The sequence below is a fragment of the Empidonax traillii genome, unplaced genomic scaffold (assembly GCF_003031625.1).
Source record: "Empidonax traillii isolate 1590-97213 ecotype Southwest subspecies unplaced genomic scaffold, ASM303162v1 scaffold1001:size240121, whole genome shotgun sequence".
NCBI lineage: Eukaryota > Metazoa > Chordata > Aves > Passeriformes > Tyrannidae > Empidonax > Empidonax traillii.
In genome coordinates this window covers 102,060-123,921 of record NW_020956194.1, presented here as the reverse complement: position 1 = coordinate 123,921, position 21,862 = coordinate 102,060, and the positions used below count along the sequence as shown (strand labels likewise).

At 44.5% G+C, this 21,862-nt stretch overlaps 1 protein-coding gene across 1 annotated transcript in view; it reads right to left on the bottom strand.

The window, feature by feature from the left end:
- Nucleotides 1-270: 270 nt before the first annotated feature.
- Nucleotides 271-21,862, bottom strand: part of USP3 (ubiquitin specific peptidase 3) — a 33,499-nt gene continuing 11,907 nt past the window's right edge. The window contains exons 2-15 of the mRNA XM_027903944.1: nt 21,598-21,658; nt 19,899-20,030; nt 13,949-14,032; nt 12,529-12,610; nt 10,696-10,778; nt 10,076-10,189; nt 9,319-9,432; nt 5,392-5,538; nt 3,430-3,536; nt 3,178-3,258; nt 2,276-2,394; nt 2,018-2,131; nt 1,836-1,903; nt 271-516 (exon numbers count right to left, since the gene is read on the bottom strand). Coding sequence (XP_027759745.1) covers nt 351-516; nt 1,836-1,903; nt 2,018-2,131; nt 2,276-2,394; nt 3,178-3,258; nt 3,430-3,536; nt 5,392-5,538; nt 9,319-9,432; nt 10,076-10,189; nt 10,696-10,778; nt 12,529-12,610; nt 13,949-14,032; nt 19,899-20,030; nt 21,598-21,658 — 1,472 coding nt within the window. The 3' untranslated portion in view covers nt 271-350. The remainder of the gene's footprint in view (nt 517-1,835; nt 1,904-2,017; nt 2,132-2,275; nt 2,395-3,177; nt 3,259-3,429; nt 3,537-5,391; nt 5,539-9,318; nt 9,433-10,075; nt 10,190-10,695; nt 10,779-12,528; nt 12,611-13,948; nt 14,033-19,898; nt 20,031-21,597; nt 21,659-21,862) is intronic.

Sequence of the window (21,862 nt, the reverse complement as noted above, 5' to 3'; positions counted from 1 at the left end):
TATAAAAATCGAGTTATCACAACTAAAGCAGCAAATCAAAATCTGCTGAGGTTTTCTGGTATAACTAAAAAAAAAAAAAAAAAAAAAAAAAAAAAAAAAAAAAAAAAAAAAAAAAAAAAAAAAAAAAAAAAAAAAAAAAAAAAAAAAAAAAAAAAAAAAAAAAAAAAAAAAAAGTTAGTTTGTGTCCAAGTTCAGTAAGTCAAATGCTACCATCGACACAACAAAACTAAAACCCACAAGAGGAAATTGCAAAGTGCACAATGAAATCAATAAGTCTTGGATCAAGTATTTATGGAGAAATGGAAATGTTTTGTCCGGTGGACTCGAGAAGTGAGACTGAGAAGGAGGTATCAGAGTTTGTCGGCGCCGGGCCGGGCCTGGCGCTCCACGTAGAACAGGATGTAGGCCTTGGCCTTGCCCACCGTCTCCTCGTCCGTCAGGGTCACAGTGCTGTCGTTGAAGTGGAACCAGCGGCCCTCGTGCGCCGCGTACGCCGTGTAATGGCCAGAGCCCACCCTGCCAGAGAGACAGTGTCACACACAGAGCCCACCCTGCCAGAGAGACAGTGTCACACACAGAGCCCACCCTGCCAGAGAGACCGTGTCACACACAGAGCCCACCCTGCCAGAGAGACAGTGTCACACAGAGTATAACCCTGATCCTGACACAGTCACACACACAGCACCTCACTCCGATCACTGCCTGCCAGGGCTGAGACGCTGCCAGGAACCAGCACTGACAGCCCCCACAGCAGTTGGGAAGGTGCTTCTCTGCTTGAGCTGTGCAGCTCCAAGTTCTCCAAGGTAAGATTTTATATTAAGTAAAATAATCACTTACTGGGAGGAGTTTAAAGGGGTTTTTATATAAAACCCCACAGGTTTTGTGCCAGGCTTCTGCAACACTGAACTTCACATCTGCCTAGGTACAAATCCAGCCCACTGTCTGTTAGTCAAGCATTAGCTATAAAAATCTCACTGCACTCTGTTTTCAGAAATCGTCCCCATTGCAGGCTGGACACAATCACACTGCCTGAATATAACCAAAAGCAGTCACAACAAACCTATTCCCAGAATATCAAGAGGGAAATTTGTGTCACTACATGGGCTGCCCTCAGCAGTCAAATCCAGGAGTTCAGACTCTTCCTCTAGAGAAAGCAAAGGGAGGGCCTTTCTGCACAGAACTGAGACTTCAATCCAGGTATCAGCAAGGTCTTGATGGGGTTTAATTTCTTTAAGAAAACTCCTTTCACAGCTCCCCCTCAGAGAGTGACTGCCTGAAGAACAAGGACACACTTCTCTCAGGATAAACAGCTGTCTTGTCCCTACTCTTTTACTCTCAACAGAGCTGTCAGAGATGGGAAAAAGTTTAAAAAAAACCCACCAATTTTACTTCAAAATATGACCAGTAGCCAGCCCTGGGGCAGGACTGTGGGGAGGAAAGGTGACAGTGGGTAAGTGCTTTCACAGTGCCCATCTCAGCACACACACACTCTTCTTTAGCCCAAGTGCACGTGCACTTTCTGGTTTGTACTAAGAATTTCAACATGAGACATCACCTTCTGAAAGGCCCCCTGATTCATTCTCTTGGTTTTTCTGTTTTCATTCCACCTCACGCTACAAGTCATTAACCCCAAGGAGTGCCCGTGGGCATTCACAGCAGTAACTGCACAGAGCCATCTGAAGGTAATCTAAATTTAGTTCCATGCCAGTTCATAAATTACTGCTTATTTCATTTCCAGCAGTTAAAATACCTTCTCTAGGGACAGAAACCCCTTCATTAACTCTGCATGTACTTGAGTGGGAGAAGGTCTGTGCCAGCACAGCTCCAGTACTCACCCTGAGCCATGATGCACAACCACAGCCACGAGGTCATACAGGCAACTTTCTGGGCCACTGTTTTCAGGCTGTGGTTGGAAAAACAAAAAAACTCTTCAGATCTCCAGAGCACCTACTGTCACTTGTAATAAATGTAAAATTTGTAACAAAACCGTGCAGGGAGTGCTGGTGAGCCTCCTTACCTCTAACAAGTAGCATTTCATGTCTAGGCCTCGTAAGGGAAACTCAACATATGTATCGACCTTGTTTCTCAGATATGCTGTCCAGTGAAAGCGTTTCAAGTGTAAGCATAGCACCTGCAGGGCACAGGGAGGGAAGGCAGTGTCACAGGAAGGGATGGACTCAGGCCCTGCAGCAGCCTGGCAGGGCCAGGTGCTGCCTGAGCCATAATTTCCCTTGGCACACGGTCACACACCGTTACTTTTCGTGCCTACACAAACCTTTGGTAGTTTCTGAATCCAGAATTTTTTGGTGGACTTCTGTTTCTTTTTGCATTTGTGACACATGTACAGCTCTGTCTCATCAAGTTCCTCCAGGTCTGTAAAACTGCGAAGACAATCTGAAAAAGAGCAAGACACAAAAGCACTGAACACAACCCCATCAAGAAACCTGATTGAAGATGACATCGAGCTATTTTTGTAACATGAAATACAACTAATACAGCAACACAGCTGAGCATGGGCTGCAGTCACTCTAGTAATATCCACCTGTGCACTAAGGGGTTTGAATACAATGCCATGTTGTTCCTGAAAACACCTGTAAGTAGTTTAAGAGAAAAAAAAAAAAAAAGGCATTCACAAAAATCTCTCTTTTTCAAACAAACTTCTGCCCAACATTAAGCACAGCTGGTTTCAAAGAAAGCCGACTGACTTCTTAAAGAAGCATGTTCAACTCTGGAAGGTGGTTTGGTTTAGATATGAAATGAAGAGAGGCAGTATCAGTATTTCACAATCTGCAGCAAGCACACTGACACATCTGTAGAAATTACCATCCTGTGGAGGGTCAGTAAGAGCACTGCTGCCCAAGCTGCTGCACTGCATTTGTTGTTTAACAAGCAGAACCCCCAAGAGCCATCATCCCTCCTGTGGGCAAGGGCTGGTGCTGCTGAGCCTTGGCAACGCCCACACTGCAGGGGAGATGCATCAGAAATACTCTGACTAGAGAGAGAAAAACCTCTGCTGCAAATTGAAGTGACCTCCTGAAGCGCTCCCAGGCCCCAGGCCATCAGAGCACGATGTCAACACACAGTGACTGGGGTAAGGCCTTCAGGGAAAATTATTTTGGCACCTCCCAGCCCTCTGAGTACGCTCTGGTGATGACTCCCCTGGCCAGGCTCCCTTACCTCGTAGCGTGCACATTGGTCCACTTTCTTGGTTTTTAGAACGTTTGTTTCTGAACTGACTTGGAATATCTAGGGAAAGGTCTGGAAAAGCAAAGATTAAAATAGAAATGAATGAAATGTGAATAAAACAACGTCAGGTCTTTCCAGGCTGAAACTCTGGTTCAGTCCTGTGACATCTACATATATCTACAAGCCCCAGATTTATTTCCTGCCCTCTGTCACGGGGTATTTTGGAAGCAAGAGGCACCTTACCTAGGAATGGGTCGAACTTTCTAGATTCAGTCCCACATATTAGGCAGTTGACTTCATTTTGAAGGATGCCTCCAAAAATGGCTGTGACAACAGTAGATGCTCCATTTCTGGACAAAACCACATCAGAGAGGTACAGTCAGTCCCAATGTCTGAGCTCAACTTCCCGTGCCTGGTACGTGTTTACACCTCCCACTGCTGGGCTGAGCTGTCTGTCCGTGGGCAGCAGGGACTGGGGGCACCCACTGCAAGCATTTAGTGGCTACACAACAGCTATTTAGTGGCTACACAATTTCTGCTTCACCTTGCAGCTAAAGAAAGGGTGAGCTGCGTGTGCTCTAAGCAGATGCTCAGCCTTTTCTGTGGTGCAATACCCCAGGTGGCTGCATTTCTCCAGCGGAGCTCTACCTGATGATCACACAGGTACAGTATTTTGACACTGTAAATAAAACTGTATCTGAAATAAAATTTCTTCCCTCCTAGAGGTAGGTCAAGCCTATTTTTGGTTCAGTTTGACACTCAGTTACAAGTACTTCTGAATTCTTGGGGGCACATTTCTGCACTTCACTGCCAGGGACAGCTCAAGCTGCATTAAGACATGAAAAACAATGTGCAATACCATCATCATTGCTCTCTAAGCTTTCACTGCTCTCCTACTTCATTTTTTTAGCAGGTTATGTAATGGGCCTGCTTCTCATAATCCAACTGAAAAAAACCCAAACAAAATTTAAGTTAGTTAGGTTATTAAACAACTGCTGACCTTGCTGGATTGTGCTGGTAGATCTGACACTACAGGCCTGCAGAACCCTGTGCTCCTGACCTGCACCCCACCTACACATATACAATTCATCTGAAAGCTGCCTGAGCAGGAGGAAAAGGCTCCTCAGACACACTGGTGCACGCAAGGAGAGAGTTTGCAGCACATTTATTACTTTACTGCAGGTGTTCGAGTGGATGTGACCTTACTTTGCCCTCAGCAGAACACGGCTGACTCCACCTCACCCTGCATCTCCACAGCCACTCTCGAGGCAAATGCAGAGTAAAGAGGTGAACAAAGTTTAAATTCTCCCTGGATTTTGCCATGCAAAATGCTTTCGGTGTTTTCAAACACATGTCAGTTCTACAAACATTTTAAGATTCTTCTGTGGGGTTTTTAAGCATCAAATAACACAACATAAACGCAGTGAAGAGCTCAGTCTGAACTCCAGGCTTTGCCTAATGAAGCCCCTAAAAAATCCTGCCTCTCTCAGGCCTGCTCGCTGTGTCCCCATCAGCACAGCAAGGGAAAACTCCCTCAAGTTTTATGTAGGGGATCAAGGACCAAATGTTCAGGCTGAACTGACTTAACATTCCTTCCTGAAGCAAATTAAAAGGTTTTCTGTCTGTGACTGAATCTGAGAGCAAACACAGCTGGGACACAATTCAGACACAACAGTATTTTGAGAGGTACAGAGAGAGGAGTGAAAGACAAAAATGACCCCTCTGTTAAGGTACACAGTAACATGAAAATCAAAACTACCCAGAAAAAAAAGCAGCAGCTTTAACTGTCAAGTGATAATGCAAATACAGCAAGATCATGTGCAGGAAAACTGACTGCAAACTGTGACTGCATTGCTCAGTCCTTAATCCAGGAGCTTTGCTCCAGTCAAATATCCAAACACTTCACCATCTTTTTTTTGCTCCTGTAACATGCAGGGCATCCATCACCCTTATTATTAAAATGCCTTAACAACTTAGCCTGTGTGCTCACTGACACCTTTGGAAATTGCTGATCTGAGACACTTCCCTTTGAAAGGACACAGATCCCACAGATGCTCACCCTTCATAACCTGCAGCTTCGCAATTCTTAAATTACAGAGGCACCTGTAAAACTCAAAACAAGGAACCCAGACTGGAAAGTTCAGGGCCACCCCACGTGCAAAGGCATTAATTAAGGCTTTGAGGAAATTAAAGGCCCCTCCTCACATGCAACACTTGTTGCTTGCAGACAGGCTGGAATTCTCTTGCAGAATTACTGAGCGAGAGACGCCGTTGAAGCCGCCCTGGAGCTCCAGGTGGAGATGGTCCAGAAGGTAACGCATGAACTCGTGGGCATCCTGCTGCTGGTACCCCCTGGGGAGAGAAGGGACAACAGCAACATCATCACAAAACAGCTCTGCTGGTGACACACAGCACCAGGCTCAGGAAACCTTTGGCCGTTCACTCCTCCTGAGCAGAATTTACACACGTGATTTGTAACCAGAAGGTTCTCCAGGCAGCCTGTGGAAAGCACAGCAATGTCTGCACAAACTGGTTCTGGTCCTTTGCAGCTCACGCTCTCTGCTCATCTCTTTTTGAGGAGGGGGGAACATTTAAGAATATGCATTTTGGATAGGAAGAGAAAACAACAGGGAGCAGCAGACACCTCCCTTTGCTCAGGAATTGGACTAACATAACACATTAGGCCCAGCCCGAGCCAGCAGCACCCCAGGACTGAATCATGTTAATAAAAGTACAGGATGTAACAGTGACTCCCCCTCCACTTGCTTTGTCACTGACTACATTTGATTCACACAGCTGATTCACAGGAATCCCACTCACACGCTGCACTGTTTCTCCCTGCTCTCAATGTGCCACCAATTATGGTCAATAGATTGTATTCTCAAACCTGGTAAGAGTCAAAAGAAAGGTACAACTACATATGTATTATTCATGTAGGATTCAGAGTCAGATTTGTGAGTGGTTTTCATTCAGCAGCTGATCCCACTCGCTCTAGCAGGTCCCAGTGTTTGCTTGCCTGTTTGTTCCCCTCCCCACCAAAGGCAGGAATTTGATCTCAGGGTTTGTTTTCCACAAGCATTTTTCAGTAACACCATGAAATCTGAAATAATTAAGACAAGAGCACCATTTTTTCTGTGGTGAGCTCTGTAGCCTGATGCTCAGAATTGCACACCTCCCCTGCATAACTCACACAATTTGCTGGGAGGGAGGTAATGGTGGGGCATTCAGAGCACCTCTGGAGCATTTGGAATCGGGAGGATGGGGCTCCAGCCTCAGATGGGCCCTGTCCTCAGCAGCAACGCTGCTCCACCACCATTATCTCACCACCACCAACACTTACGGAGGAGAACAGAGAAGCCATCGGGGGGAAACGTGCCTTTACAGTTATTTAAGCTAAATCATGCATCAAACTCAACAAACAACTGCTGTTCATTTGCCATTAAGCTGTACACTGAGACAAAGCAGGAAAGCATCCATAGAAACAGTGACAGCTTTGTGCAGCACTGACATAATTATGTGCAAGCCATTGTAGGCCGAGCTACCCAAATCCCTGCAGAGCAGGACTGGCCTTGCCTCCTCCTCTTGTCCATTCTTTGAGGCTGTTTTATCAGGCCTCCCCTCCCCTTTTCCCCCTCACTACTCCACCTAAGTATTGGCAGTAATTGTCACAAAGGAATGTCTGGGAGAGAAAAACAAATGGGTTTTTTTATGCCAGTGCTCAGGGGAGGGGAAAAATGCCTGTGATGATACTCATGGCAGGGCACCCAGAGCTGGAGAGGAACCAGAACAGACCCTGGGCAATGCGAGGCTGGTGTGCTCAGGGAAGGACACAGGTACACCCTGTGGAAAATAAAATAAAGCCTTTTCACCCTGCAGGATTTACAGTGATGCTTTCTGCCAAACCAGCAGCTTTCAAATAAATCAGTGAGTGTGCATGGAAATCTTACAGCACCCTGAGACACATGGGCAGCACTGCCTAACTTTGACAACGGAAAAAAAAACCGGCACACAGGAACACTGCTGTGCTTCAGCAGGCCAAACCCAGGACTCACTCCCCCAGAGTTGCACAAACAATTACACATTTGTTGAAACAAAGTAGTGACACCGAATTCTGCAAAGCTGCACATTAATTCTGCACAGTTTTGAAGCTGCTGAGGTAACACAGGATTTGCTTGGTTTACTGATCACAGATATCTTCACAACCACATTAAAACAGCTGAAGATTAAATTTATGGAGAGTCTTTGCTTCAGACACATTTTGGACACTGAATTTCTCACAAAAGAACTCTAAAGTACGTGGCACACTTGCTCTGCAACATGTTGGAAGAAATAAACCTCTGGAATCATTCCACGTGGCTGGCTGTGCTCCTGGTGCATGTATTTATACTTGCACACAAGTATGCTAATTATAGATGGAAAATTCTTTGGATTGGTTAAAAAGTTTAAGTACAGATTACAGCTCTTTAAAAGGACAGGATGATGTGGACATCGCAGTGTTTAGAATTAACTGTCATCTTCAAGCCCTTCAGCAAAAAGCACAGTTTCTCTGACTGTCTGTGCAACAACACTGATCTCCATCCACCTGGAGCAACTCAACTCAAGCCCACCTCCAACACTCTTTTTCCCACTGGCAAGAGGAGAGAAGATAAACAGGGACAGTCACCAGGAAAACAGAGCAGGGCACAGAGGGGCAGGGAGGGCAGCAGCACTCACAGTCCTTCAAGGCAGCTGAAATCTCTTTGAAACAACCACATTTCCAGCTGTTTCCTCCTCCCTGCCCCCTCACTCCAGGCTTCAAAAGCACATGCCAAAGTGGTTGGTTTGCTGCTAACGTGCTACTGGATCTTTCCTTCTGGCTTCTCCCAGTCTCCCAAGAAGTGCACAAGGCAGAACTGGGATGGTAGCATCGTGAGCTTTTACAAGGTGCAATTAAGCACTGAACAAATTCAGATCTTTCCCCCTGGATCACGTGGAAGTGGGCACCTGCTAAGCAGCTGACTCTCTTTCTCCAGTTTGATTTTATGAGTTCCCTTATCCATTAATCATGGACGTGCTCCCAGAAAACTGGGAATAAAAAGGGAAGAGGGAGAACCCCAACGAACAGCACTTTTAAAAGCTGTGATAGAACCCACAGTGCTGAAAATTTGCTTGAGGAACTTTAATGAACTGGTTCCTCCCTTACTCTAACAGGAATTATAGTGAAGACTGTAATACAGGGAAACTGGTCAAGGACATCATGGGTGATCTCTGTTTGCCTGTAATGATTTGGTCACTGCTTGCAACTACTGGTAATAAACTTCCTTGATTCTCATCAGCCAAGTGGAACATAAGTGGGAGTGTGGAGAGCAGAATAAACAGGGCTGTGTTACTCAGGTTACTCGCTGAGCAGGTGTGGTCACAGCATCTTTTCAGCACTGCTGGAGGTACAACAGAGAACAGAACATCTTCACTACCCGAGAACATGGAGCAACTTACCTTCAGCACAATATATCCTAACAGCTTTCAGTGCTCCTTTGAAAGAGGTTCAGGGGCCAGGACAGGGAGACCTTGGAGAGGAACGATATTTCGATTTACTTTGGTAACCTTTCCCCTTTCTTGTTATTGTCTGCTTTGTCAGTAGGGGCACAAAAGGTTTATTTTATGCACAGGATTCTTCTCTCATGGCCCTCATTTCATGTCCAGCTGATAACTACAGTATTTTGAGAGAATCAAGGAAGTTTCAGCCAGTGTGTTTGCATTTAGGTCTGTAGGTGCTGTATCTTTTTTAATCTGACCACATCACTTTCTTATTGCAGCCAAGCTGGGTTCTGTCAACACCCTGCACTTGGCACTTACTACCAGGCATTATCTTGATTCTTTCACCCTCTGGAGCACTGGCTCAAAGCTACAACTGCTGCTATTTCTTATTTCAGATGTCTGTCCTCTCTGACATTGCTCCATCCACGTAGCCTGTGGCAGAAGGGCAGGAAGAAAAGCGAGCACTACTGATGGGACACAAAACTGCAGATCCAAGCAAAGACCCTTTCCAAAGCAGATGCAGCCCATTTTAGAGTAGGACACCAGCAATACAAGTTTGCAATCAGGAATATTGGGTTTTGGTGTGGTTTTTTTTTTTTTTCTTTCCAAACTTACCTAAAATTTGGCATTATTTTCCAAACGACGTAAAATAAGGACTCCGGACTAAACGCAGTTTGGCTTCCTTGCCATAAAGCACAGAGTGTCTTTCTGAATTCTTCCACCAGTGAACTGGAAACAAAAGAAAAGCTGGTGTTTAATGTGGGTCTGTGTTACAACCCTTGGAGGTTTACTCACTCAGTGGTACCAGTATCAAACATTAGCTTGGTTTAGACTGGAGTGACTGGGAAAATACCCTTTCCAGCACCTTCAAAGATTTCATGTCCAAATTCCCACCCATAATGTTGGAGAGACACATAGGCAGAAAACTACATTTCAGATGGAAATCTCTCTACCTTTTGCCATTTTAGTGCAGACTCTGCTAACATCATTCCTTTAACACTCTTAACAAGCCACGGATTGTGAATCACTTCTAATTATTTTTTTTTTTTTGTAGTAGTAGCAGCATGTTGACTTGCAGTCACATCCCCATGACCATATTTTAGCTGGAATTAAGTAGCACAATGTCTGGAGCACATCCAACCAGCACTTCTGAAGGTTACTAAAGTGCAGTCACACTCCAGAGCTCCGTGATGTATCTGCCTGCCCTCCCTGCAGCACCAGACCCTGAACAGCAACTGCAAGGGATCCAAGTTTCTTTCTGTGCACAGACAGTGATTTTCCTGTGACCGTGATGCCTGTGAATTGTGCACCATCAGAAGTGTGTGGTGGCTGTGCTGGCCAGGCTGTTTCCTGCCCAGCACACAGAGCTTACACATTGTTGTCCCCCTGGCTCCTGGTGTGGTAAGTTCGCCGCCCCGCCGTCTTCCCATTCCTCAGCTCCACCGCAGGCAACTCTTTGAAGTAACAGCAGAACTGCTGAATGTTACTAGGAAAAAAAAAAGGAAATATGAATGAAATCCTTCAAGGGCAGAGAAAAAAGACAATGTTGTGTATTCTGGAGCCTGTTCTTTGAACTGCAGAAACACAACTCCATGCCGTGATAAAGGATAGCAATCAGGAGCAGTTCAAGACACAAGAAATACTGTAGCAAACACTCATCTTCTGTGAGTAACTGGGCAGATCTGTAAACATCACTGTCATCCCAGCTACCTAAAATAATTACAGATTGGCTCTGCTCTGACTAGGAGATACCATGACCAGTTGGTCCTGGCAGCGATGAAATGAATAACAGCTCAGTCCAGCTGTTCTCCTGCCCACTTCCATCCAACCCATCCTCAAAGACTGTCTCTGCTTTCCCAGAGACCGTAAACACCACTGTATTTCAACAGCCTGAGCAGTGCAGGGCAGCCTGCTGTTCTGCTGAGGTGATGGCAGGCGTTGCAGACAGGTTTCCTCTGGAATGCTGCCCCCCAGGACAGGGCCGTGCAGTACCTGAGGGACTGCAGGATGGCGTTCATGAAACACGTGTTCCCCAGGTTCCGCAGGCCGGTGGCACACAGGGCAGTGGTGCTTCCCTGGAAAGGAGAGCAAGGCAGTTTAAGGGCACATCTGGACAACCACCAACTACCCTGAGTGCAGTTCCAAACACAAAGCAACCACCTCACCAGCTCAAACTACCCTGAAGTTCCACCTTGACGTGAAACCTATTTCTTACTCGCTTCTATCAACAGAAACCTACGCTACACCTTCCCCTGTGCAAATAAATCTAGAATAGGACAGCACAGAGTTAATCACAGGGTCTTCCTGCCAAGGATTTGTGTGTATATATGTTCAATATTCACACTCTAATAGACGGCAATTTCCCTGCAGTGCCTTTAAAAAATGAGAACACCGATCCTCATCCATCTATTCCCACATCTAACATGCGCAGTGTGGCTGCCTCCAGGTTGTTTTTAAGTCACCAGCACTAGTTTGAGTCTCAGTGGGGTTCTGTGGTGGCCAGGAGGGTTTTAAAAAGACAAGACAATAGCATTTATCTGAGAAACAAACAGTCAAGTTAGACTGTGCAAAGAAAAAGCGACGTGTTGAATGAAGAGGAGCAAAATATCCACCATTTACAGTCCAGAACAATGTCACCCACAGATGGGCTTGCTTTTTGTCAAATAATCTTCAGGGTGGGCAGGGAGGAGAAATGTGGGCAATGCTGCATTGATGGCTCTTGAATCTGCAACACTTGGACACGCTCCATCGTCTACAAAATATTCACACTGAAAGCTCCTCACATTTTGGGGCCTCACATTTTTCATTGTTCTCACACAGTTTAAAAGCTGACACTCTTTTAGTAGTTGTATCTCCCAGTGCAAACACCACAGTGTCCTCAGCATATTCTTCTCTCACTCCTGCCCAGAGTGACCCAGCACAGCATCAATGCCCAGCAGTGCCCACCTTTGCTAGGTAAGGATCCCACGTGCCAACACTGAAAAGATAATCTGTTCTCCCAGGCAATATTCAGCATTAACAAAACTGGGAACACAGCACAGACTAAGAATAAAGGCAGCATTTAGTTCACGCTTTCTAATTCTGTCTTCTCTGCTGCCTAGGATTTTTCTTCTGGTTTTGAGTGGCTTGGAGTTTTCCAGACACACAGAAAGAACCCCCCACTGTTCGTTCCTCCTAGGCTTCCTCAATCCCTGCAGTACAGGAAGCAGGGACAGCACACCCAGAGAACCCTAAACTGACTGTGGGTACTGCATTTTTTAAACTAACTAAACCCCTCCAGTGTTTGCAAAACAGCAGCTGACTGCTTTGCTGCCAGCCCACCCCCTTCTTTCCATTCACACTCCTCTCAGGAGCAGCTTCTCTTTGTTATCAGTGAATTATTCCCTGGTTGAAGGCAGCTTTTACTGCAGCTCCCTTTGGTGCCATCGCTGCCCTGAGCCCCAGGAAGATGCAATGAGAAGAAGAAAAGCTTTCAGATTAGCCCACAGTTTCTTTTGAAAGCAACTTTTACCAAGCTCTTCAATAAAATCGTTACAATTTTATCCTTTTTCCCAACACTCACTCTTATCCCCCCCCTCCCAAAAGAGTGTATCTGCTTCTTCTGAACTTTGAAGAAAAAAATAAAAAAGAAACAGAAATGCAGCAGAGTATCAAACCCGTTTTTGTGTGAAGGGGCTCTTCTGGGTGTGTGGTCAGAAGATGAGAAAGGCAAAGTGCACCAAGCAAATGTGGGTGACTGTAAGCATTCCAAGTCTAGGCCAACTATGATCCCCAACAGGCTTCTAAAACCCCTCAAACTCACTGTACTGAAGCTGTCATACTTACATTTACTTTTAATAACTTGCTGTTCAGAGATGAGTTTTCCAACAGTTTTCTTTTCCTATGTCTGTCTGATGTAAAGGCCGAACTGTTGGAAAGTAATTAAAGGTGGTTATTTAACATAAAACCAGAGCATTGTGTGAAATGGGCAGCAGACAATGAGCCTCATGTTTAACACAGTGATTCCATCTGCCATCAGTTGTCCCTGACAGCAAACAGCCTCCCAATTTAATGCTCTTCAGAGCCTTAAAATAGGCTGCAGCCTCCTGAGTGCAGCCCAGGCACATAATCCACCACACAACGTGCCCTGAAGAGTGGCCTTATCAGCAGGCTACTTGTCACCTAAAATATTGATCTTTTCCCTTCACCAAAGAAATAATTCACACAGAATTTTCCAAAAAATGCTTCTGTCAGAAGAACCATCAGGAAGACAACTTCAAGAAAACCAGGACAAAATTAAGTTCCCAAAAATCCAAAACACACTTCTGTGTTACAGCCGACTTCTCTCACTCAAATAAAAACACATGAGGTTATAACATTTGTGTAACACTAAGTGACAAGAACAATTACTCTCTTGCACATCACTGGAAATTTGGGGCCCCTCGATTATTTGAGTTGATGATTTCTCTGCCATCTAATAGTGAAACCAAAACTTGTTCCAAGCTTCAGTTACGTTGTTTTGGCTGGATTTTTGGGTGGGGTTTTTTTTTTAGTTTGGGGAGTTTTTTTGTTTGGTTTGTTGTTGTTTTGGTTGTTTTTTTTTAATTAGAAAGCCCTCCAAACATTCAAAAACTGTCATTACACAGAATGGAAGCCCCCACAGTATCATTTACCTCCCAAAAAGATCCATCTCCTGGTCATTTCCAAAATACTAATGTGCACTTCTCATTACCCTTTACCATCTTTACATCTCATTATACACCTGAGAAGGTCACCAAAAGACAGTGGAAAAGAATGAAAATATATAATAAAATGATCTTTTAGTTTGCAAACCAAACTATATAATTAATACGAAGACTAATTCCACCTCTGTTTTCACTTCAATTTCTCTGATAAAAAAAACTTAACTCTGCTTTTTTGACAAACCTATTTCTGTTCTGTTCTGAAAAATCTCTCCCATTTAAATGGAAAAAGACTAATTATTGTCTAGCTGGGAAGACAGTTCACTGATATCTAAATTCCTGTTTCATCACATGCTGCTTCTGCAAGATTTACCACGTGAGACACAAGACATATGAGATCAGCCAAATCCATTTGTTCTGCACCTCCTGCTTCTCAGTGATGAGAAGGTTATTTAAACATACACAGTGTCCCCCACACACAGCAGCACCAAAACATACATGTTAGGTACATATACACATATAAAACAGAAATATCGGTACTACAAGTCCACCCAAAGCAGTCTGGATGCAAAGGAGCTACTCACTTTTCCAAGTTCTGTAGGTGCTCCCTGACCTTCTGTACCAGGCCCAGCTTGGTATCGTTGACTACAAAGTCATCACAGCGATAACTGCAAGAAAAACAGTCGTGAGGGATCTTCAAACCACACCAGCCTGAGTGTGGGAAGCACTGGAGTGAGCCAGGAGAGATTCTGAGGGGAACTGGGCAGCACAACACCCACACACCCAGCCTGGTTCCCTCCAGGAACTACCCCGCAGCAAAAAAAGGGTACAGGTACCACCTTACTGCATATTTTTATTTCCAGTTCAGTTCTTTATTAGCAATCAGAAGCACGAGGCACTGCCTGCCTCAAGGCAGAACTGCAGCTCAACAAAAACTCGCTGGAACCAAAAGCAGCATCAGTATGAATTTATCAGAAAAGATCAACTGGCACCCAATAAAGAGAATACAGAAGGTTTTATTGATTTTTTTAACTACTTCAACACTGTAAAGCCAGCACTGAAACCTGAAGTGCTCAGCAGATACGCAACATCCAAGTTTGTGCTATTAGGGAAGATGAACTAAGAGATTGTGGGAGTTTTCCAGAGCTGGGCCAGCAGTCTGTGGCAACTTCCACCTCGTGCTTTAACCACAAACACCAGTGGCTCTTTAGTTTCTATACAGACACTCTTACGACAAAACTTCTGGCAGTACTTTGAGCTTTTTCAGGGTAAGTGTGCAAAAGTCAGTAACTGAGCTGAAAAACAGAGCAAAGCTGATCCCTCAAGACAAATGTAAAGAAGTGAAATCAACTCAAAACTGCGAGGGTTACAAAAGTCTGCAATCCTGTAACGTTCCACAAGGAACTCGCCTTTCCCAAGCGGCAAAAACGTTCGTTATAATTTATTACAAAGGCCAAGGTCACAGACACTGCTAAAAGGGGGAGGGAGGGAGGCTCTGGAAAACCCCACACACCTTATTTCAGTGTTCTGCTGACACGTGAAGTCCCAAAGCACACCCCACACTGAAGAAAGGACAGTACAGCAAACTGTCATTGCTACCAGATGGCACCAACTTCTGCTGCTTTGCTGTATTTTACAGCCTTTGCATTTCTTGCCCTCACAAAAAGAAGGAATAGAGGTCCTAGAGTGACAGAATTCTTGTCACAGAATCAGAGAAGGAAGCATACAATGAAGCACGGAATGGTTTGGGTTGGAAGGGACCTTAAAGATCCTCCAGTATTCCATTCCTGAAGGAAAGATGACCTCCACATACAGGAGTGGGGCAGCAGAGAGGGAAGGAAAGGAAGGACAAAAATCCCTTCAAACCAAGGCACCAAATGCTGCAGTCAGTAAGGATCCACAGCAAGAGGCCTGAGCAGCTCCCCAAGGGAGGTTGGCAGCAGGAGTTGCACATCCCTGGCCCAGCAGGGCAGGGTTAGCCAAGAGCCAGCCCAGCCACCTCATAACCTGCAGCCTGCCACGAGAAACAGCGGGGTAAGAGAAGAGTTAACGCTGCCCCAGCTCTGCTGGAAGCACTGGGACAAAAAGGGAGCAGACACTTGTCATGGCCTCCCTTCCCCACGCCCCACGAAGGGAGCTCAGCTCCCACTGTTAGTCAGCCCTTGCTGTGAAGCATCAAACTGCTGCTTAAAACTGTGGCAGGCAACTGAACTTGGTCCTGTGAAGAAAACTGCCTTTGGAAATGTTTAATATCAGAGCTGTATCCACGTCTCTTTGGCACAAGAGCAACTCAAATACACCATGGTCACCTCAGGTTACTCCTGCTGGAGCAGATCCACCCTTGCTTCCTAATTTAATCAAGCTACTGACTCGAGGCACAGCTGGAATCTGCAACACTCCTTGTTGCACAAATCTGCAGTATTGCTGGTGTTAATTCAAACACTAAATTCTTGAGGAGGATACAGAGTTGACAAAGTAAAGAAAGGTCCTGCTGCTGAATGCAGGACCATGCCCTAAAGATCACACTAAGCCTATTTTCACAGGTTAGTTTAGCACCTTCCCCAAGGTGGAAGAATAAAACTAAATACATCAGTAAATGTCAGGGACCTCGCAACAGTGGGAAAGTAATTGGAAGATTTACTTAAAATTAAGACAAGCTTCTTCTATTTGTCTTTTCAATGAGCAAGTTTATTAAACTACCTCTCTTGCAACACTGAGGACTCAGCACTACTACCTGAAATAACAGCACTGCCATGAATCTATTTCGGATAAACCCAGTAAACAGAGTAAGCAGTAGTTTATGTTTTAGTAACTTCAATTTGCTAAGCCCACACACCTTAGAGCTAAATTGTTGAGCAATCACATCCTACCTGTGAAGGTGCCACTCAAAACAGATGTTCAATTTGTGATCCTCGAGATTATCCCAAAGAAACAACCTCCCTTTTTTGCACCCAGCAGTTCCTCAGTGTGCTTCCACAGCAACGGGGCAGAACCAATCCTACACCTTGCAGAGGGTCTGCTGGGAATGCTGGTGCTGCCCCTTCCCTGGGCTGCACAACCTCAGCCTGGGCCTGAAGGCCCTCACTGCACTGGAGGAATTACAGGGCAGCAAACAGGAAAAAAGCCCAAGTTTCTTTACTTCTGCTGACATTTTCTGTGAGTAAACTAAGAACTCAAAGTGTTGCTGTCTGGATAAAAGGCTTTTTACTCTCTCTTTGACTGTCACTGACTGTAGAATGCAAAATATTAGGACTAAGTAATCTCATTTTCTGATGCTCATGCACCAGCACAGTAAGTCTGGTCTGCTTTTTAAATAGAAACAGCATCACAAAAAGAAAGACTAGAAAAGAATTTTTTTTCAACAGTTACTTATTTTTCCATCAGCCAGGAACACACACACACACACATAACTGTGCCCCTTTAAGGGATAACAAGGAGACTAAATGGGTAAGAAATCTGACCTGCACACTCTGTCTGGGATTAAATGAGCACAGGAAACATATTATGCAAATACATAAACAGGGCAGCCTTTCTTCTTCTGTGCCAACTGTCTGTGCACAGAGAAACAAATTTACAAGAGTCCTCTTTCAGGAGAGCAGGGTTCCTACACGGATCACTTTACCTCTCATGCACAAAAAACCCGCTAGCCCACTAAACACCAGAGTCTGGAGACAAAAAAGATCTGTACTTCTTGTAAACTCTTTGTGTTTGGTACTTCAGAACTGACTGAAAGGCTGATTACCTCCAAAAAGTGGAATTCAGGACTCTGTTTTTCTCAGCAGGGAAGGTCTTGAATGTAATTTAGTCTGAGGGTTTAGTGTTGCACCCACCAAAGGGACCCAAGAATCAAGAAGAGATTCTGTCATAATGAATAAAATATTAACATTCTCTCGACTTTTCCACTGTGAAGATGGAGCAGGTGAACAGGAAGACATAGAACAAATATCAGAACCCTCCATGGTTCAAGCACGCCTGTATTTTTCAAAATATTACCAAATTCATAAATACAATAAAAACCTCCTCTCAGATTAAAAAAAAAAAAATTATTAAAAATTAACTACTGCCCCACCAGAATTGCAACACTTTTCCTTTCAAAGCTATGCTGAAAGCTTGTCATCCTGTAAAAGAAAACACATACACCTGCACTTCCACCTGAAATGCACTTACAGGACTGTATTGGGAGATATATATATATATAAAATATATATATATATATATATATATATACCCTCTCCCAGTAACTGTCCTATAACAGGACAGTTATTGGGATCCACAGGATAAAAATGGAACAAGAGTATTCTCCTCAGCTCTGTGCAGTAAACTAAACTGCAAATAAAAAACACAACAGCCAGCACTGCATCAAAATATCACCATTATTTTTACAGTAGAAGTAAAATTCAACTGAGTCTTAGGATGGTGTTTTCCTGACTTTCAAACTACTGAGGCAGCCCACACTGCCAGCATAAAATATTAATCTTCACATACAAGTTTACTCAAAAGGAACATCATTGCATAAACAAGCAGTGTCTACTGCAGTCATGTCTGCACTGAAGCTGACAAACAGCATTGCCAAATTCATTCTCCACAGAAGCTCAGATTCACCCAGCTCTTTGCTTTAACTGGCAAGAACTACTATTTCCCTGTCTGAAATGAAGGGGCAGAAGTTGGTTTCAGTGTCTCCTGCTCCACCTGCACACAGCCAAGCTCATTCCAGCTGGGTGCAGGAACAAACTCAGGTGTCTTTCTCTGGTCACGTGGGAAAAACCGAAATATCCCCAAGGAAAGCAAAGAGAAACCGCTTCTGAACCTTGCAGAGCTTCACATCCACACAGGAGTTCCAACCTGCTGGTGAATTACCCACCACAGGCGCTCCCCAAGGCACAGTTCACTTTGATTAGTTCCAGTTCATCCACAGATGACTCAGCCCTTGACTTGGGACTGCAGCAGAGCAGACACCTCCAGCTGAACTGCCTCCCATCTGTCCTGCCCCACACACTCCCCAGTGCACGGCTACCTGCTCCTCACAAGCACAGTTTGTTGCAGCAACAGATCCCCCAGCCCCCAGTTTGCTGTCAGCATTTCCCAGAGCCCACAGCGGCTTTGGGATAAGCTCAGCAGGGTGCTGGGACTCGCTGCTGTTTACTCATCAAGCCTCAGCAAGTTGGGCGTGCTATTTGTCATAATGAGATACAATCCAGACTTCAAACACCCTGCTAAAATCCCTCCCCACATTATGACCTTCAGAATGACTACAAGACAGGTCATACTTCAAACAAAGCAAAAAGCCACAACACAGAAGTCAGTTGCTACCAGGATTAACTGGGAAAGTGAAATTAGCTTCCCACAGCTGCTGCAGCGCTGGTAACCTGTGCATATGTACCATCAGAAAAACGTTCTGGTTTCTGCTGTTCTCACACGGGAGCAGAACAAAAATGGTGGTCGTTTAAATAAAGTGTAAATAAAAGGGTAATTTCCCTGCGTCACCAAGCTACTCAAACCTTTCCTGTGTGCTTAACATGCCTACAGCTCCATGCACCATCTGAGTTGCTCCCAACAACATTTCTTCAGATGAAGATCACCTAACTGTGATGTTACTTGCAGGGGACAAAAACATCTGTTACAGATGTATTCCTCATAAACCTGGACACCCAAACTCCAACAGCCAGATTTTTCCCAGGCCAAGTACACAAAAGACACCCAATTATCTGAACAAAACACCCATCAACAGAGCCACACCCCCCGAGACTGACACAATCCTGCACAAGTGACAACACCCCTGGGAAACCTGCAAATGGGGAAGCACCAGTTCTGGTGAAGGGTGAAGAGGATGGAAGACGCTGAAGGCAAAAAAACCCATTGCTTTAATAAACTCCCAGTCTTTGCTCCCTGGGAAGATGGGGAACCCACCATTAGCAGCATAAACATTAAATCTCCCTGAACAGTGCTCATCTCACTCTGAGAAACACCCAGGGTGATTCAGCCCAGGCCATCCTGCTGCCTAAAGACACATTCCTGTGCCTCCTCCTTACTCTTGCCAGAGAGACTTGCTGCTGCTTCCCAACAGGATCCATCCCTTTCCCAAACTCTCACAGAAGCTACACACACAAACACACCTCGAGGTCAGACCTCCTGGGCAGGAACTGGAGGGTTTTACAGCACTGTCTGAATTCTGACCAGTCAAGGGTTTGTGAAAGGCTCACCAGCCTGATGGAAGGAGGAACTACAACTGAGCAGCTTTTGCAATGAAAAGGTGAGGTCTCAGCACACCCCAAAGCAAACAGAAGCAACTGCAAACCACACAGCACTTGTTTCAGAAAGTTCCTGCTGTTTAAGCCAACTGACTGTGGGAGTTCAGCCCCAACCAGTGCTACAATCCACATGCAAAAGCAGAGTGTTTCCATCAGCCAGGTCTGGAAAGCAAGAGACGAAATGTCCAAAGAGGTGTGCAACATAAAATAATGTTTCTCAAGAGCCTAAAGCTTTCACCTTCTAGTATAAAAAAACATTGTCAAAGGACAGTGTTTGAAGCCTTACCAGTATGTGCTGTAACTACTGCAGTCCATACACACAGTATGCTGAACTTTCTCTTGTTTTTCTGGTTTCTTGTGATTGCTCATAGGAATCTGCGCATCTTCATAATGCTTTTTGGCGTGGCCATTCACGTATCTAAAAGAAACACAGAAAAAATTATGTTTTCAAACAGCCAATCGACATTCCTTAAAAAAAAAAAAAAAGGAAGAAAACAGGCATTAAAAAAGGTAATTCACCTCCAAAGCAGTTAGTTAACCCAACTGCTTTCCCACATACTCTCCTTGCAGCTCATTTTTAGCCACCCAGCTCTCCTTTTGTGACTGCTGTGCCTGTGCTGACCCCCAGACCACAGCACACCCCTTGTCAGCCTTCCCATCCTGCAGCAGGATTTAATCTCAGAGTCATCAAAGTTCATGAATCTGAAGGGCTCCAGGGCTCGGGGTTACATAACTGAAGAGGAAATCTAAAATCCTACAGCTCTTTGGCTGACACAATGGGCGTTTTCATGCTCAAGAGTGGAAATTAAGCATCTTTAATTAAAAAAAAAAAAAAAGGTACACTACACTGTACCTCACTACAACTGCAAGAGCCCAAAGTGTGAGCTGAAAATCATTAACACCTAGAAATGCATGGCTGGGCCTCAGGTGAATTCCCCCCTCCCCTTCAGCATAAATAACAGACTCACTGTCTACTGACTGCACACAAGAAAGGCCATTTGTGGACACTAATAATAATAATAATTTTTTTTTAAGATTGGTAACTATTAAAAAACTCCAAACTATTTATTTCACACCATCACATAACGTGAAGCATCTCCCCCTCTCCTGGCTCTCACCAAGTATAAATATATAAAATAAATTAATAAACAGAGAAAAACCAAAAAGGCTCGGTGCTGAAAACACTGAATAAGAGATTATTAAAACTGTGACACTTACTGCAATCCAGAGCAAGGAAACAAAAGCTGCACTTTATTCAATTCACTTCAAAAGACAAAGTTTAATGATGCTTTTCCAGAATAACAGCACACAGGCCCAGATGTTACCCAGCAGATGAAAACATCTCAGATACCGTCCAAGTGTCAACACTGACTGCATCCCAATAATTTGGGCACCTCAAACCTTTATGCAGCAGCAAATTTTCTGCAATTACCCTGCCACACAAATAAGAGCAGTGACAAATCCTTCCTCTCCAAACACACACACAAAGCAGGTGCAGAGTGAAGGAGTTCTGATGGCAGCTGATTCTTCCACTTTATGGCAGTAACTGCAGTTCCCAAACCACACTGCAGGACATTTGTGCTATTTTCTGTCTAAGCTGCTTCTCTCCAAACAAGCTGTGCCAACTCGTGGTTTTTCCAACAATTCCCTTAATCTTATATCACAACAGAAACATCTTTTACAGGATGCAACTTCAGAACAACCCACGGAATTGCTCAGTTCCAAAAGTGATGATCGCATTTACTGTCCACTTTTCTTTAAAACAGACAAACCAACCAACCCCCCATATCCTGAGTATAATCTCTGCCCTCTCCTAAGGTAGCAAAGAAGCACCTTAAGCAGAACAGACAGTGTTAAATGAGATAATGAAAGGTTTCTTGCAGGGAAATTTTGAATGAACTGCCACCCTCCCCCCCCAGCCAAGCATGAAAGGACAGTGATAAAGCTCTGATGAAGCGATTGGCACACTGAAAATTAGTACTCACCTTCCACAATGGACACTTGAACACGTCAGACACACCCAGGGACTTTTATTTGACCGGCACACTGTAAAAAAGTGGGGGAAAAAAGTGTCAAATGAATGAAATCTACTCGATTTTAAAATACAACGCAGGAACGCCAGAAGGACAAAAACGCTGGTAAACTTCAGAAATTTTGCTTTGGGCTTTTAATAAGGCACCCACTGAACACAGGAAAAAAAAACCAGCACTTCTATTTCACAGAACTCGTTGTACCAGAAACCATTCTAAA